This window comes from Prionailurus viverrinus, chromosome X (genome assembly GCF_022837055.1).
Source record: "Prionailurus viverrinus isolate Anna chromosome X, UM_Priviv_1.0, whole genome shotgun sequence".
Taxonomy (NCBI): domain Eukaryota; kingdom Metazoa; phylum Chordata; class Mammalia; order Carnivora; family Felidae; genus Prionailurus; species Prionailurus viverrinus.
The window spans coordinates 35,157,385-35,175,684 of NC_062579.1; the positions used below are offsets into that span (position 1 = coordinate 35,157,385).

At 47.2% G+C, this 18,300-nt stretch overlaps 1 protein-coding gene across 1 annotated transcript in view; it reads left to right on the top strand.

Moving 5' to 3' along the window:
- The window catches only part of LOC125157308 (mucin-19-like), a 72,406-nt gene extending 63,994 nt beyond the window's left edge, over window positions 1–8,412 (top strand). The window contains exons 11-15 of the mRNA XM_047843897.1: window positions 1,645–1,702; window positions 2,755–2,852; window positions 5,023–5,134; window positions 5,346–5,408; window positions 5,565–8,412. Of these exons, the coding sequence (XP_047699853.1) occupies window positions 1,645–1,702; window positions 2,755–2,852; window positions 5,023–5,134; window positions 5,346–5,408; window positions 5,565–5,711 (478 nt within the window). The 3' untranslated portion in view covers window positions 5,712–8,412. The remainder of the gene's footprint in view (window positions 1–1,644; window positions 1,703–2,754; window positions 2,853–5,022; window positions 5,135–5,345; window positions 5,409–5,564) is intronic.
- Window positions 8,413–18,300: the final 9,888 nt, after the last annotated feature.

An 18,300-nucleotide genomic window follows, 5' to 3' on the forward strand; every position in this document is an offset into this window, starting at 1 on the left:
ACCCTGCTTGGAATTCTCTCTCTCCCTCTCCCTCTGCTGCCTGAGGGCATGCTCTCTGTCTCAAAATAAACATTAAATAATGTTTTCTAATGTTATTGGCAACATAAAATTGTCACGTAAAAAAAATTTTTTTTAATATTTATTTATTTTTGAGAGAGAGAGAATGCAAGCAGGTGAGGGGCAGAGAGAGAGGGGGACTCAGAATTTGAAGCAGGCTCCAGGCTGCAAGCTGTCAGCACAGAGCCCGACACGGGGCTCGAACTCATGAACTGTGAGATCATGACCTGAGCCGAGGTCTGAGACTCAACCAACTGAGCCATACAAGCGCCCCTAAAATTTTCATTTTTAAAAAACCTCTGTTTCTTTTATTACTAGTAAATATAACCTTCCCTTACCTCCTTTCCCCTCCTCTCTTTTTTGGCCATTTGTCTCTTCAGCTTTCAGGGCTCATCTTTCGGATTTGAGTTAAGCCCTTCGCCACATTTTTTACCAAGCATTTTTTTCAGTTGCTCATTAGCGTATACCAAATATTTTGGAGCAATTTCAGTGTTTAAACTGTGTAAAGACTAAGGAAGGTAAATACCAAAGCATATAACTGGATCAGTGTGAAGCTGTTCAAACAAATCCTGAAATTGAACCATTTCTTTCTAAAGGGGGGGATTTTAGTAAATTGGAATGTAAAAAAATGTTTTTTTAATGTTTATTTTTCAGAGAGGGAGGGAGGGAGGGAAGGAGGGGGGAGGGGCAGAGAGAGAGGGAGACACAGAATCTAAGGCAGGCTCCAGTCCTTGAGCCATCAGCACAGATCCCGACACAGGGCTGAAACTCAGGAACCGCGAGATCATGACCTGAGCCAAAGTCGGATGCTCAACTGACTGAGCCACCCAGGCACCCCAAGAACTTTTTCATTTCACCAAGAGTCACTGTGAGTGTGAAAATATGTTTGAGGAAGTGCTTAGATCAGTTAAGCTACTGGTTTTTAAGACCTAATACAGGCCATGTTCTGTGGAGTCGTTTACCCAATGAATTATGAGGGTAGCCAGAGACTGAGGTAACGTCATGAGGCACAGCATGTCAGTTGCCCTTGGAAGTACTGTGTTCACAGACCATTCTGTCAAGTGACTGATTACTAGACTAGGACGACCTTAGGCCTCTCGTCGTGTAGAATATTTTATGTTATATTTAAAAGATTAAGTGAGCTTTAGTTGTTCATAGGTCTTTAAAACATAAATAGAGGATAGTTAAAAGACACGGTCATATGTATTATAGACTTATAAAAGGGATTATCCTAGAAGTCTCCATAGTCCAGAAAAGTCACTTAACATCATTTCCTTAACTGCCTGCACTAAATCTAATCTTGTTTTCCCCATTTGAATCCTGAATAGACATGATATGGGGTAGTAAAAGAGGTGAAAATGTAAAAGGAAAATTCTGTTGAGTCTTCAAATAAAATGACTATATTGAGGCATAGAGGGGTAATTTGAGTGCAGAGATCCGTGGAACTGTTCCTTTTGTGTAGTTACCATCGAGTTTATTTTTTCTTAATAAATCTGGTTCATTGGCAGCAGCCCTGGAACTCATTATGTTTACTCTATACTCCTCAGCTATTATTTCCTTCACATTTTTTTTTATTGTTTTTCATAGGAAGAAGAAAATCTGTGAGCTGTACGCCAAAGTGCTAGGATCCCAAGAAGCTTTACACGTAAGAAACCCTCAGCTCTAATCCCTAGAAGGTTCTGCTCTGTTTGCTCTAAGTGGTAAAGCAAAGCCGATTCCGGTTTCCCGACAGTCTTATGAAGAGAGTCTTATAAAGGGATATACACTTACTGGAGGATTAACTTCCATCACAAAAAAGCCAGTAACGGCTGCCGGCAGGTGCATGCAATTTCTTTTGCAGTAGTTCTTGGGCTGTTTCAGTGCTCACTGGAAAACTGGCAGCCAGTTGCAGTCAGAACCTGGAGCTGGGTGAGATCAGTTCCCAGGATGGAGGTCCTGCCCCCCCACCAGCCAGCTGAGTGCTGAATCTAGACTCTCTCAGGTCAAAGTCATCCTCATTGATTTTTCCATCTGGAGACTCCATTCACAGCTCACTTAGGGATTCTATCTGAGGATCCTATTAGATCGCTGGAGGCTTTTTCAGGGGATTATCTCTGAACTGTTTGATAATAAACTTGCGGACCGTGTCAGGGAAAAACTCAGACAACGTTCTCTCGTGTCTCTTGGAAACCAGTTTTCATCTTCAGTGGTCCCCATTTAGACAGGATTCCCATCATTTGCTTTTCCAGCTCGGAGAAATGGTTCCGAAGAAAGCCTTTCGTAGACATTGTGCTTATCTTCTGCCTTCTCCCTTCCACCCTTTTCTTTCAGCCCTGGTGGATGGCAAGTAAGGTCTGTTATTCAGAGAATCCAGAGATTTCCAGAACCCGACCCCTGATGGGGTTTCCTGCAGACTTATTCTAAAGACTTCAGAGTCTGCGTGGCGATGCCCTCTCTGCCAGATAATGGACTACTCTGTGGCTCCCCTCGCCAAGAGGTTGAGAAAACCAAAATATACATGTTCTGTCACTTGGTACCTCACAGAAGGCCATTTGCTTGGTACCGTCATGTTTCCCCTTAAACGAAATCGCGACGCAGGGCCACCTTTTTTTAAACATAAACCTGTTGTTAAAGTAAGATACAGGAGAGACTTCGTTGTTGACAAATTGCATTTCAGCTTTGTCTTCCCTTTGGAATTTTCTCCCCACTGAACTGCAGCCCGTGCACTATGAAGAGAAGAACTGGTGCGAGGAGCAATACTCTGGGGGCTGTTACACCGCCTACTTCCCCCCTGGGATCATGACTCAATATGGAAGGTACTACGTGGCCACTATACCGATTAATATAAGACATGCACACGGGGCTCCTGGGGAGCTCAGCCGGTTAAGCGTCGACTCTTGGTTTCAGCTCAGGTCTTGATCTTACGAACCGTGAGATCTGAGCTGAGCTCTTTGCTGACAGCGTGGAACCTGCTTGGGATTCTCTCTCTCTCTCTCTCTCTCTCTCTCTCTCTCTCTCTCTTCCTCTCTCTGTACCTCCCGTGCTTGCTTGCTCTCTCTCTCTCTCAAAATAAATTAAAAAAAAAGAAAGACACATCCCCCAAATATATATATATATATATATATATGTAAAAGACATACACCAAACTTAAACTCATAAGCAAAACTTGATGGAAAGTTAGAAATAGTAGTCAGCACTTTGATTTGGAATGCCCCGGTAGCTAGTGTGTATATTTCTGGACATCTATAGGAAAATAGGGATGTCGGTACATAGAACAATAGCTGTCAGAACATTGAATGAGAGCAGAGCACGGGTGAGGATTTCAGGTGTCAGTGCTCCATGTAGGAACTCTTCGAGCCGCACTGTCCTCTAAGGGGCCTTCTTCTTTTTCTTTTCTTTTTTTCTTTACCTGTGTATTTATTTTTGAGAGAGAGACAGAGTGTGTGCGGGGGAGGGACAGAGAGGAAGACACAGAATCCGAAGCAGGCTCCGGGCTCTGAGCTGTCAGCACAGAGTCTGATGCGGGGCTCGGACTCACAAACCGCGAGATCATGACCTGAGCCAAAGTCGGACGCTTAACCGGCTGAGCCACCCAGGCACCCCTCCAAGGGGCCTTCTTGAGCTCAGTCAGACGTTTAGTTTCACACGACTACCCTAGGCTTCTGGGTAGCCTTCTACGCAGAAGGACGTTAGCAAAACACGTCTTGCTGCAGCCATTCGTCTTGACGGGGAGGCGTCCCCACTGCACAGCCGGGGTGATCTCGCACAGCGTCAGGGGAGTCCACCTTAGCTTAGAAGCCCCCTGCCCCATAGGAGCCATTGTCTCTTGTAACAGCCTCATATGCATAGTGTCCATCCAGGGTTCCTGCAAGAGATATGCCCTGCTACAAGAGGCCCCACACTCAGGGAAGCCCAAAGTGACAGCCTCCTACTGGGTATTTGCAATTCATGACAAGTCTTCCCGCCCCAGATGCTATCACCAGTGTGTGTAGGGGGTGGGGGGGAGGCATTTTTGCATAAGCAGTGTCGCCTGGTAACGTCCCTGGCATTATACCTTCAGCGGGTTCCCAGAGGAACGGAGCTCGAAAGTTAACTCAAGGTCACATGTGTCCACAGAGAAACAAGGACTTGTTAACCCTTTCCTTACATGAGATTTCTTTGTCTTTTATTTATTTTTATTTATTTTATTTGATCTTTTTAAGTTTGTTTGAGAGAGAGAATGAGCAGGGGAGGGGCAGACAGAGAGGGGAACAGAGGATCTGAAGTGGGTTCCATGCTGACGGCCCCAAGCCCGATGTGGGGTTCGAATCCACTAACTGCAAAATCGTGACCTGAGCCGAGGTCGGATGCTCAGCCTACGGAGCCACCCAGGCTCCCCTTTGCCAAGACCTCTTTGTGAGAGAAGGCCCAGTTCCCTGTCTTGAGCCAGGTGCCAGATAAATTCACAGAAGCTAACTGTACAGAGCTGGTTATTTTGAGACAGACATAGAATCCCTCGGGACCCTCCTTTGCTAGAAATCCAGTGATCTTCTTGTCTTCCCACTGGCCACTGCGGTTCCTCCTGACACCCTGGGAGTGCCTGCACGGCTGGGGTCTGCTGCCGGATGCCCTCTTGTGAAGAACGCACCCCTTTGGAAGAAACGGTGTAGGGACCAGAATGGACCACAAACAGGGAAACCCACAGCCAGGAAATCCGATTGCGGATTTCACGTGTCTTCTTGTGTTCTGATCCTGGTTGGCTAGGAAAAGGCCAATGTCCCCTTTAGCGACCGATGATCTGGCAGCCTGATTCTCCCTGGCTTGAAAGTTCAGCCCCTTGGGCGCAGGCCCAGACAATAGGGGTGTGGGGGCAGCCTTTCACCTTCGGTTGGGCCGCATGGGAGTCTTTGAACGGCTGGAGTTGCCCTGTCTTGGGTGGGATAAATAAATGAGGGCAGTGATGGGCCTTCCCAAGTAACTGTGCGCGACCTCTCTGTTCCCTGGAAGGGTGATCCGCCAGCCGGTCGGCAGGATTTACTTTGCGGGCACTGAGACTGCCACACACTGGAGCGGTTACATGGAAGGGGCAGTAGAGGCTGGAGAGAGAGCTGCTAGAGAGGTAAGGGAGACAGCCGTGTCACTCGCCCTCCGGAGCGCGGTGGCGGTTTTGGCATCTGGCCTTTCTTTCTGGATCTTGACTCTGGTACGTTTGTGCATCCACTTCTCGGCCGCTCACGCCACTCATGGGGCTCATCTGTGGCTACCCCCAACCTTAAATCGGTCGGACCTACAGAATGTCACTTCATAATACCGTGGCCACTTTCTTGCAGGTCTTGAATGCTCTCGGGAAGGTGGCGAAGAAGGACATCAAGGTTCAAGAACCTGAATCAAAGGTGAGTCTAGCAGCTTCACCTCCACTGACAAGTAATTGCGTAAAAAACTGTGCCGCTCTAGGACACACGTATGCATCGACTTGGCGGATACGTTCCGCCCGTCCTTGTCCATGCGAGCGAGAGCTGTCTGCTAATGATCTCTGCTCATTTGTGCAGGACGTTCCAGCTGTAGAGATCACCCGCACCTTTTGGGAGAGAAACCTTCCCTCAGTGTCAGGACTGCTGAAGATCATCGGATTTACCACCTCAGTAACTGCCGCGTGCATTGTGGTGTACAAATTCAGGCTCCTGTCCCGGTCATGAGGTTCTTCTGCCTGTGTCCTTCTGCTTCTCTTCCCCAGCAGCATCAAAAGCAAATTGTTGGCAAAGGCTGTGTCGTTGGACTGTTGTTAATATGCACCGGATTTAACCCCTCGGTGTAGTCTCATTCGGTGTCAGAGTAAAAACAACCCAAAAAACCACCTCGTAATTTCAATAAGATCAAACTTCATTGTATGATTTGCCTGTGTAGACTGATTTGTTCTGATTGGGAGAGTAAAGCCATGTGATCGATTTCTTAATTTCAAGACATCAAATTGAATTGCTGATCAGAAACCATTACCATGTCGGGTTTTTTCTCCTCGTTAATACAAAATGCTTGATGATTGCACAAATGAAGCATTTCACTTTCTCCCTGGAGCGGTTGCGTAGGCACAAGCCCAGCCTGTGATTGTCCTTTTCAGTCCTTAGGAAATGGTGAAGCCCAGAGGCTCATAGCTTCCTGGGGGTGCTGAGGCTCCCCCTTTGGATGAGGGGTAGTAAATGGAAGCCGTACAGATAGACCATTAGTGGGGGACATCTTGTGGGCAGTGCCTCAGGGATCTCCTGACCGCTTCTAATTCCTGTGAAGTTTCTAGACATCCGATCTAATGTTCAGTTGACTTGCTGTGACTTTTGTGTAGCTCCCCAGGGGATCACAGTAGACCTAGTGGCAGGACTGTCTCCCGCGAGGACAGTCCTTATGAGCTCTGCAAGAGACCAGCTGCATTCGGTATCTTCTCTTCCTCCTAGAAGATGGCTAAACATCACTTCACTCATCATTCGTGATAATATTCATGCCGATTTCAAGACAGTATTGTCCTTTTTGCAGGTAGACCCTGGCTGTCTGAAGACCCCTAGTGGCATATATTTTTTTTTCTTTTGTCCTAGGACCGTAGTAGAATTAGGCGGGTCTGTTAACTTAAATGACACAGTTACCTTTGAGTAAATACTGGCATGCTAATCTCTCTCAAGTAGGAACTGAAATACACCTGATAAATTTCCAGTTGTTATTTGTTGAGACTACCAAATACAGAAAGGAAATTGGGACTTTCTAGCATACCCTCACTGGCTTTAGTTATTAAGTTCATGACAGACATGACATTGACTGATTTTAATACGAAGAGTGACTTCTCTATTTTAGGAGTAATGTGGGCCCAGAATGGTGCCCACCTCTTTCTGGCCTTTCCCATTTTAAAACCTCAGTTGTTGTTTTGTTTTGTTTTGTTTTCAAAGCCCCTTCCAGAGGGTTTCAGCCTTAAAACACTACTTTTTTAGATATAAGCATCCAGAAGAAAAACCAGCACCGATGTGATCAAATAAAGCAGTTGACAAGATTCAGTGAACTTGGGTACACAGGTGGATATGCACTTAACCCCCACGTCACTGATGAATGAGGCATTTTAGAGGAAGTTTCTAGATACTTGAAGTGTACTCTTTAAAGTACCAAAAAGTTTACATAAAATTTTTGATGGGCATACTTCCACACATTATTCAACAAACAAGATTCAAATTCATCTTTTTTTAATTAGGTCAATCGTTAAGTGCCTCAATTATTTTATACTTTCATAAGAGAGAATGATACCATTGTGTTTACCCCTCTGCTGAATGTCACATGATTGGTTTATAGCTGCTAAGTCTACTACTGCTCCTTCTATCTTCTCCCATATTCAGGATTTTATTTCATACCCTTATTATCCTAATACCTCTTGACCTCATCTCCTATCTCCTATTGAATGGGAATTAAAGATTGCAGAGAAAAATCAACCCAAGTTTATTGCATAATTAACCTTATAAATTTGCAAGTCACTGGACCCTGATAACGAGGGCTTAAGGTATTCCAGTTTTGCCTGTCCTAAGAGCAAAGAGCAGGATTTTTCTGCCACTCTTTACTTTGTAATTGAAAAGCGTTTTAGCTAACGTAGGAGTTTGGGTAACGCCTTGGATGTGCTCCAGTCCGGAAGGAGTTGCCGCATACTATATCAAACCGCTTAGAGAAATCACATCCCTGATCTATTTCAGTTGTTTCTGTTCACTTACTGATTAACGTGGTTCTGACACACCTTTTGGGAAATGCTGATTTAAACCTCTTAACTGGCAACAGTTTTAACTGGGAGGAGGTTGTTAGCATAGCTAAGTCTTTAATGTAGAAAGACTCCTGAGTCTGTGATGTACCCTCTTCTCAAACTTTTTAGAAAACCCATTTCTTTCTCCTGATGAGAACCAGCCCTGTTAAACTGCAGCTTGAGCTTAAAAATGAATGCTAGTCCAGGTGTACCTAGGTAGGAAATCAGAGCTGAGGACACCCGCCATTTTGTTTGTCCACTGCCAAGATCCCATAGGTAGGTCTTTCTTCCAACCCTGAGAAATGAAAGGCAGTTTAAGCAGCTCATAGGGCCTGGCGTTAGCTTCCCGGTTCTGAAGGCTGAGTAGGCCTCACTCCATAGTAAGGTCGAGAAGTAGACGTAAAGAGCGAACCTTTTTGTCACGGATGTTGAAGAAGGACTTAAACCACACTGAAGGAAAACTACCGAAGGATTGTGAACTATGTTTACTTGGATTGTGAACTTGGTGCCTCGTGTTCTGTCTGAAATGTGCCCCAGTGCTACATGTGCGAGTACACGTATGTGTGTGTTTTGCCACTGAAATACGACTTTGCCTGTGTGGTACTGTTTTGTTTGTTAATAAAGTGCACTCCCATCCCTGATTCAGACCTGGCTCCTCTTTTCAGTCAGTGCTCCCCAGGTTAACTGGCTTCATAGAGCAGGAGGTCACCAGCAGGCCTCGTCCATGGATAATGGGCTCAAAAGGCCACTTTGTATGGACTCCCAAATGCTCAGACTTCCACGTGACTCTTCTGTCGTACCGAGGGTTCCGGGGAGCTGATTAAATGCTAGGACATTGTGTTCCTGACGGGGCCACAATCAGTGTGGAGTCTGATGGAAGCTTTCTCAGCTTAGGATACCTTGAGCAAATCACCGTGGTTTTCTGCTTCAGTCTCCTTCTGGAAAAGGGTGGGCTGTACTTGATGGCTTCTAAAGATTCTTTTTCAGTATTATGTGATGTACACATCAGCACTCTGCCTATTTTTTTTTTTTTTGAATTTTGCATCCTTTAAAAAAAACCTATTATTTAAATTCAAGTTAGTTAACATACAGGGTAGTCTTGGCTTCAGGAGTAGAACCCAGTGATTCATCTCTCACATATGACACCCAGTGTTCATCCCGAACAGCGCCCTCCTTGGTGCCCATCACCCATTTAACCCATCCCCCCACCTTTCCAGGGACCCTCAGTTTGTTTTCTGTATGTAAGAGTCTCTTATGGTTTGCCTCCCTCTCTGTTTTTATCTTATTTTTCCTTCCCTTCCCCTGTGTTCATCTGTTGGGTTTCTTAAATTCCACATATGAGTGACATCATATGATATTTGTCTTTTCTCTGACTGCCTTATTTCGCTTAGCACTCTATTTTTGTAAGGGCAAGTCACTTAGCCTTTCTGTGTCTTTTTTATCTTTTTTTTTTTTTTTTTTTTTTGAGGGTGGGGAGGAGAAAGAGAGCCAGAATGTGAGCCCGGGAGGGGCAGAGAGAGAGGAGGAGAGACAGAATCCCAAGCAGGCTCCACGCTATCAGCACGGAGCCCATCGCGAGGCTCGAACTCACGAACCACGAGATCGTGACTTGAGCTGAAATCAAGATTCGAACGCTTAACCGACTGAGCCACCCAGCTGCCCCTCAGCCTGTGTCTTGGCTCATTCCTTGTCTTAGGTCGGGTTCCCTGGAAACAAACTGAGAGTCGGGGCAGAAACTTTACTGGGGACAGCTCTCAGGAAATACAGCGAAGGGGGTGAGCAAGGCCGAAGAGGGCAGGAGTTGGCGGCCAGAAAGCAGTTGCAGCTGAGACCTCGGCAGACCCTCAGGAGGGGCTGGGAAGACGCTTCAGAATTGATCCCCACTGAGACAGGGGATCTGGCCTCTCTCCCTTCATTAGCTGCCCTCTGGGAAGGGGGTGTTTCCTTGACTTGGGTGAGGCAGGTCCAAGGACGACTGCCAGTAGCTGGGAAATCTGGGGAGGGGCATGTGGTAGCCACTTGACTCCCCATGAACATACAGTCGCCCTTTGTCACGGAAAAGACGTTGTGAACTTGAGCTTCGGTTTTACAGATAGAACGGGGCTATCTCCGTGAGCCTATCCCTGTTAGATAAGGAAACCGTTTTTAGAAGGTTGTACTTCTGTGCTATGTATGGGCAAGAAAAAACTCAGAAGTGGAAGAAACACTGGAAATCATTCAACCTCTGTCTCAATGAAGAAGCCCCTTCCACAGGTTACTAGCGGATCAAAGCAGGGGAGATGTGCATTTATAAGCAAGAGCCCCGAATCTGATGTTTTGAGGAGTCAGTCAGCTAAAAATGAACAGCAAGCAGCAGGGAGGGTGCCCTCCAGAGTAGCAGGGATTGTGGCTGACCTGGTGGGTGCCTCTCTCAACAGTATTTACATTCGAATTCCTTCAAAAGATTGCTAACCAGTGAAAACATTTGAAGGCTTTGCTCACATGTCAAAATTGTTCTGTAAGTTTCTGATACATAAAAATGCAGGGTTTGGTTTCACGTCACTTAAATGACAAATTCTTTTTTTTTTTTTTTAATGTTTATTGTGAGAGAGTGAGTGCTCGAGCAGGGGAGAGGGGCAGAGAGAGAGGGAGAGAGAGAATCCTAAGTAGGCTCTGCGCTGCCAGCCCAGAGTCTGATGTGGGGCTCCATCTCACAAATCATATGATCATGACCTGAGATGAAATCAAGAGTTGGACACTTAACTGACTGAGCCACCCAGGGGCCCCTAAATAACAAATTCTTTTGGGTGCTTTTGGTTTTCTGAGAAGTGGCACTATAAGAGCAGCAACCATTTTGTGAAACTATTTTTTTTTTATTACATTTATTTATTTTTTGAGAAACAGAATGAGACAAAGTGAGAGTGGGGGAGGGGCAGAGAGAGAGGGAGACACAGAATGTGAAGCAGGCTCCAGGCTCCGAGCCGTCAGCCCAGAGCCCGACGCGGGGTTCGAACTCTCGGACCGCGAGATCATGACCCGAGCCAAAGGTGGATGCTCAACCGACTGAGCCACCCAGGCGCCCCTTGTGAAACTATTTAGAACACGTAAGAGAGGCCTGGTTTGGAAGGACAAAAAGACAAAGGGGAAAAGAGCCCCCCCCCCCCAAAAAAAATCCCTCTTAGACCAGAAATCTCCCTCAAGAAATTGCCCTTCTTCCAGCCCACCCCAGGCAATGCTTATCTCCGGTCATGTCAAAGTCACTATTGACAAGAACGTACCAAACTTTATTGGGAAAAGCATATCCTTCTGTCAGCGCTCAGTCTGTGCTGACCACGATGTAATTCTCGTAATCAGGACATCAATATTGAGCAGATTTTCTTAGAACTATGAAACTATTGGGTGGCTCAGTCGGTTAAGCGTCTGACTTCGGCGCAGGTCACGATCTCACGGTTCATGAATTTGAGCTCCGCATCGGGCTCTGTGCTGACAGCTCAGAGCCTGGAGCCTGCTTCCGATTCTGTGTCTCCCTCTCTCTCTGCCCCTCCCCTACTCACGCTCTCTCTCTCTCTTAAAAATAAACATTAAAAAAAAAAAAACTATGAAACTACTGTCCATAGTAAAAATGCAAGGTGTGTCCCTTAGCCTGAAGAGGCCGGCTGAGACATCAGAGGAACAGACAATCACTCAACACATACTTACTGAGCACCTACTATGTGCTGACAGGCACCGTGCTGGGATTTAGCAGTGACCAAGACAGACAGAGCCCACCTCACGGAGCACGAAGTCTAGTGTAGACGCCAAGGAACACATTCCCCGTGGGTCTGGTCGGTGCCATGACAGAGAGGCACACAATATATGAATGCGGCGGAAGTGTTCTGGGAGGACATGAGATTTAAGGGGAAGTTTCCAGGATATGTCCTCAAGCCTTTAGAAGTGTCACCATGTAGCAAATCAATGAGAATACGGCATCGGACAGAGAAAGGAAGTACCAAATAAGAAGATGGTTTAGTCCGTTCGGGCCGTTTCAACAAAATGCCGTAAACTGGGTGGCTTCCGTACGGCAGAAATTTATTTCTCACAGTTCTGGAGGCTAGAAGTCCAAGATCACCGGATCCAGCAGATTCGGTGACTGGTGAGGGCCCACTCGCTGGTTCCCAGTCGATGCCTTTTTCCTGTGTCCTCATCTGGCGGAAGGGGTGAGGGAGACTGCCCCAGCTTCTTTTCTAAGAGCGCAAATCTCATGCATGAGGACTCTACCCTCATGGCCTACACACGTCCCGAAGGCCCCGCCTCCTAATACCGTCAACTTTGGGGTTCGAATTTCAACGGAGGAATTTTGGTGGGGACACCACCATTCGGTCCAGAGCCGACAACATGGCTGCATGGGAAAGAAAGTCACAAGCATCATCGACAAGTGCTGAATGTTAAGTCCCACTCGCTCCATGGACCATTGTTCACCTTAAGTCTGTTCCTGTTCTCTACCCAGCCCTTCTCGGCACCCCAAAATCTGTATCAACTAGGATGCTCTTCCAGCTCCCTGTGCGAAGGGGCCGCCTAAATTTGTTTTAAAAGAGTGCCATCTTCTGGCCAAATACTGCTATTTCAAGGGAAAGCCTAAAGTATTCACGAATTTTCATTCTTGGCGAAACGAAGGGGTGTCGCCTTCACCCCGAATGTCCTCCAGGCGCATTTGTCTGTGCTCTCTTGCTTTCCAGTTGCCACATGGATCAAAAACATTTAATGCTTAATATGTCCACAGCCTTTCCTCTGCCAAAATCCCCCAGGAAGGTGCTTTGTGAGAAGCGTTTGGCGGCTCAGTTTCTGTTGTGTCCGTACGACACGGGGTGAAGAAAATTGGTGGCAGCCAAGAGAGGTGAAAGGAATTGTTTTACCTTAGCTAGGGCAGGGAACTAATCTGGAAAAAGCGAGAGAGAGAGAGAGAGGCTGGGAGGTGCGAAGAACAGAAAGTTCCAGGAAGTCAACTTGGATCTGGAGAGAAGGGTTTTTTTCAAAAGCTGCCTTGACAAGCCAGGAACACAGAAAGCTAGGAGTCGTGGTGCATTAAGATCACGGCTCTTTACACGTTGGGAGTCCAAATTGTGTTTCTTTTAGATCCTGTATTGTACGGGGACCACCTTAGAGGTCCCCCAACGGCCTGTATTATTCTGGGCTACGTAAATTCAGAAAATCTATGGCTAATAGTGCTCGGCATCCTGAAAGGTGTCTGGGAGTCCTGCGGGTTCGGTGAATGGGATCTCCCTGGAACCAAACAGAAGGACCTCAGCAATCGTGCCCTGGAAACACCACATCCAAGCCGGGTGAAGCATGCACCCCAGCCTGGATATACACTCCGTAGGTCTCACCGTGAATTGGATTTATATTAAGAAAAGGAGGTCTTTGGCTGCCAGGGTGAGATGGGTTTTGTATTTAGACTGCGCAGAGCAGGCCAGAGTGTGCATCCTAAAGACAAGGTCACGGGGAGGTGAGAGAGAGAGAGAGAGAGAGAGAGACAGAGACAGAGCACGAGTAGGGGAGGGGCAGAGAGAGAGGGAGACACAGAATCCGAAGCAGGCTCCAGGCTCCGAGCTGTCAGCACAGAGCCTGACGCGGGGCTCAAACTCACGGACTTCGAGATCATGACCTGAGCCAACGTGGGACGCTTCACCGACTGAGCCACCCAGCCGCCCCGCCATGTCAGCCGTTTTAATTCTCTGGGCTGTATTATTTTGCCATCGGTCCTATCGCAAATGACCACGAACTCCGTGGCGTAAAGCGACACAAACTTAATATTGTAGTTGTGGAGGTCAAAAGTCTGAAATGAGTCTCACAGGGTTAAAATCAAGGGGTCGACAGAGCCGGCTCCTTCTGGAAGCTCCAGGGGAGAATCCATTCCTTGCCTCGTCCAGCTCCCAGAGGTTGCCAGCATGCTCGGCTGGTGGCCGAATCACTCCAGTTTCTTGCTACCACGGACACACAACCTCCTCCTTAACTTTGACCCTCCTGAGGATATCCCTCTTAGGAGGATACTTGCGTTAAAAATGGGGTCCACCCAGATAATCCAGGGTAACCTCCCTCTTTTACAATCCTTAATCCTATCCACAGAGTCCCTTTTACCACGGAAGGCAATAGATTCATCATTCTGGGGCTAGGGCATGAACATCTTTGTCAGGGTCATTATTCAACCTGCCACATGGGCCTTCATCCTCTTGAAACCCAAGAATTAAATGCCATCATTGGTCTGTCCTCAAATTCCTTCTATTTCAGGTGCCTGAATTTGGAGCAGCAGGGAGATCTTTCAATGATTTAAAAACATACGCGCTCTCTTCTGCTTCTGCTAATGCCCCCACTCCCTGCCCCGCCACACACACATCTGACTATAACCATTTCTCGGTTCCGGTTCTGTCTTCTCGATACAGAAAGACTGGAACCTGTGATCGTGAGAAGCAAACGTATCGTCTTACGTCAGCACAAAACTAGACTCCAGGTTTCTCACCCTCAATAAACGAGAGAACAGAAATTTTTATTCTCTAATCCAAGGAGATATCTATTCTCTGACCCAAGTTCTTTCAGACTCTGCCCATGACTGAATACTGTGCTTTTCTAGAAACCTTCTCAGTCCCCCTTTTAGCTAGCAGAACCTCAAAGTACAAGTATCCTACCAGGCCCCTGTCAAGCGTCGGCCTCCCGAAAGACGAGAAAACGCGTCGATCGGGCAACGCTCAGTTTGTCGGGCTCACTGCAGTAAGGGAGAATGCCACATTGGCAGTGGAGAAATTAGGGCAGGGTTGATGGAGTTCTAGGGTTTTCAACTTGGGCTTGGTGATCCTTAAGGCTGATCTTGCAAGGCAGAAAACTGGTTAAGATTGGCTGAGTCTACAGGCGTAGTGAGGTCAGGGTCATGAAGGGAGTCTTGATGAGCGAGCCCTTAGTCTTGGTAGATAATATATTTTTGTCAGTTCAGAGCATTGTATTCGAGGAGCAAGTATGTCCTAGGACAAGTTATTTTGACCGGTTCCCGTATTGTTCAGCTCAGGGACAGGAAAGCATGTTGGTTTCAGTTCCTGGATTTAACACAGAACTGAGAATACTTATGATTGCCACATGTACACTTTGATTTATTTTAAGAATTGCCTTTAGGGGGGCGCCTGGGTGCCTCAGTCGGTTGAGCATCTGATTCTTGATTTCATCTCAGGTCATGATCTCACGGGTGTGAGATCGAGCCCTGCCCACGTCGGACTCCACATCAGGAGTGGAGATTCTCTCTCTCCCTCTCCTGGCTAAATCCTTTGGGTCACTGATGATATATCATTTCCTCATGACGCCTTTCCTGACAATCCCTTTCCCACAAAGAATTCTCCATCATAATCTCTTATCATCGTCTTGATGTTCCCTCCCTAAAACTTTGAAATCACACATTTGTTTAAATGATGTCTAATATCTCCCCAAATGATAAGCCCCCCCACAAATAGGGCATATGTGTGCAGAGATCTGGGGACCATTAGCCCTCTAAGCAGAGTGTGAAAAGCACTTACTTAAGCCAGTATTTTTGGTACACATAGAGATTGTAAGCAAGCAAGGACCAGAAATCATCATTAATATTCATATTTTCCTAAGAAACACCACTTGCGGGAGAAAAATTAAAACCCACTGTCATTTCCCTGGACCACAATTCCATATGGTGCCTGGCATCATAATGGTAATGACATAGCTTCAAACGTATCCAGCCACAAATTCAAGTTTTCTGCTCTTTAATTATTTTACTTCCATTGCGACATGCCCTCAAAAGAAGGAATTTAAATGAGCCAATTAGTAACCGGAGGTCAGTCTGGAAGAAATAATTGACAGGAACAGTCCTCAGATCTCACCAGGGCTCCTTGGATTTAAATTGGAATCTAAGAGAGAAGCATTTATTCATTATTTATTTTGCTCGATCATTGATGACATGCCCAGTCTTGAGGGGGAAGCTGGGTATTGGGCTGAAATACAAAATTAACAAATTAAAACTAACCGGCACAGAAAGGAACAAACCCAGTCCCGCCCCCTGCTCACTTCAAGGGCTGGGACTGACATTGGGCACACCCGGGGGAGGGTCTCCCCCCCACCACCCCCGCCCGCGTTTTTTAAAGTTAGGCCAACCTTCTCCTCCACCCCCTGGACTCCCACTCCTGGCGACACACATGAGTCCGTCCAAGGTGAAATTTCTGGTTAGGTAAAGCGAGAAGACAGTATTGGGACAATATGAGGATCGTTTGGCACGAGGTGAGTGCTTTCAAGCCCCCTCCCAGGGGGCTGCTGATGGTTATAGGGCACAGAACCTCAGTCCTGTTCCCTAAGGCAGACCTATCTTTGTCAGAGGATGGGGTCTGGACCCAGTCTTAGGCCCGTGGTCTGCGTTGGGCACTTTAATTGCCCTGTGAGGCCAGGATATAGCCGGAACCCAGGAGCTTCCCACCTCCTGCCCTTGCCCCCAGCTGAGGGCGGGACCTCTGGATCCACCTGCCCGAGTCTCCCTTGAGACCTTGACCGACTCACCTGCCAGTCCCACCTGGGATCCTGCTGCTCTCCCTGCTCACCTATCCGGGTCACCCTACCGAGCCAGGGGTACTCTGTGATTGCAAGTCCCGATGGATCGCGCTGGGGGTACAGCCTCACTGGCCCAGCCCACCCTCCTCCCCTTGACTTCCTGAAGAACGGCCTTCTGGAGCAGAGCGGCTGAAGACACAAGGTAGAAATTCTCCAAGCTGGCAATAGGGGAGGCTGCCCAACAAAGAGGTATTGCCCGCAAGTACAAGCCCCAATAGAGGGTTCTCAGGCCCCAGTCTGCTGGGTGGACAAAAGGCCACTAGAACTCACCAAGCGCCTTCCCCGTCACCCATCTTTATCCCAGTTGGCCCGTGCGCTTTTTCACTGAGCTCTTTCAAACAGGCAACACACGTAAGGTCAAGCCACGTAAAGGATCTTTTAGCAACCCCCTTCCTGACCCCCAGAAAACATGGCACACGTGGGGGGCCCTTTCCCGGCCACAGGATCTTGGAAAAGGAGGAGGTCGCCCACCAAAAGCAGACCAGGAGGAGGCCAAGGAGAGGCATGAGGAAAGGCTGACATTGAAGGGGAGAGCCGGAGAAGGAGCCCAGAAAGTGAAGGGGAAGGAGAAATCATGGGTCTCCCAACATCCCGAGCTCACCTGGTGCCAATATTGCTCAGAAATCCATCTCCGGAGAAGATTTTATCTCTGGGTTGACCACAATCTGATGAAGCTTATTCACACTAGGGTAAGACGTGCCAGGAGCTCACTTGGTGGGCTGAATGTGCATTTTGAGAGACCCCTAACCAAGAGGCTTTCTGATGTAATGTTTCAGACTACGACAAAATAAAATGGAGGGGACGCCTGGGCGGCTCAGTCAATCGAGTGTCAGACTTCAGCTCAGGTCACGATCTCGGCGCTTCTCAGGAGTTCAAGCCCCACATCAGGCTCGCTGCTGTCGGCGAAGAGCCTGCTTCGGATCCTCTGTCCCCCCACGCCCCATGGTTTCTCTCTCAAAAATGAATAAACATTTAAAAAAACAGGGACACTTTAGGCCTTGGTCAGTGTGTCCTTGCCAGAGTCCTGTCCCTCAGATTCCCCCCTTCCTTCCCCCCCGCCATCTTTTTTGAGGGCACAAGTCTTGATTTTGTTTTTATTATCTTTATATTTACATGTACTGCTAGATGTTGCCTCAAATCCTTTGGGAAGGAGCAGACAATAAGCAAATACATAAATAACAGCAGCAGATCGTTTCACCAGGTGTCTGAACATCAGAAATATACAACAAATGTTTTCAGGAGATTTAAAAAAATAACTACTCACCTTCTAACATCAGGTTATTATCATCATTGAAAAGCGGTAATAATGTAGCTCATAATGGATGATCAGAGTGAAATCATGGATGATAGCAGCAGTCTTTCTGAGTACTCTAATTGCCATGGTTCTTTTAGGGATCACAGCTATTTGGGTTTTTAAAAAAATGTTTATTTATTTTTGAAAGAGAGGGAGAGAGAACACAAGCAGGGAAGGGGAAGAGAGAGAGGGAGACAGAGAATGCCAAGCAGGCTCCACTCTGTCAGCATGGAGCCTGACGTGGGGCTCGAACCCACGGACTGTGAGATCATGACCTGAGCTGAAATCAAGAGTTAGAGGCTCAACTGACGGAGCCACCCAGGCGCCCCAGAATCACAACTGCTTGTAATTGAATGAATATATACGGAACATTTCACACGAAATGTTCGAATGTCTCAGGGTGCATCCCCAGACATTTCTCTATCTATACTCAATCCCAGGGCTCCCCGAATTATATCATCAGCCCCAAACTCTCCCCTAAACTCTAACAGGCATGGTCAATAGTCTACCTGCCATCTACACTTGGATGTCCATGGGTATGTAATAGATCTCTCCAGTCTATTACACTAGACCAGGCGACCAAGGAAGTTTTCCCGAGGGTGCCCTTGGGATCAACACCTATGAGGGAGTGAGGGAAACAAAACTGGGCAGAAGGTGAAGTTGAACTATGACC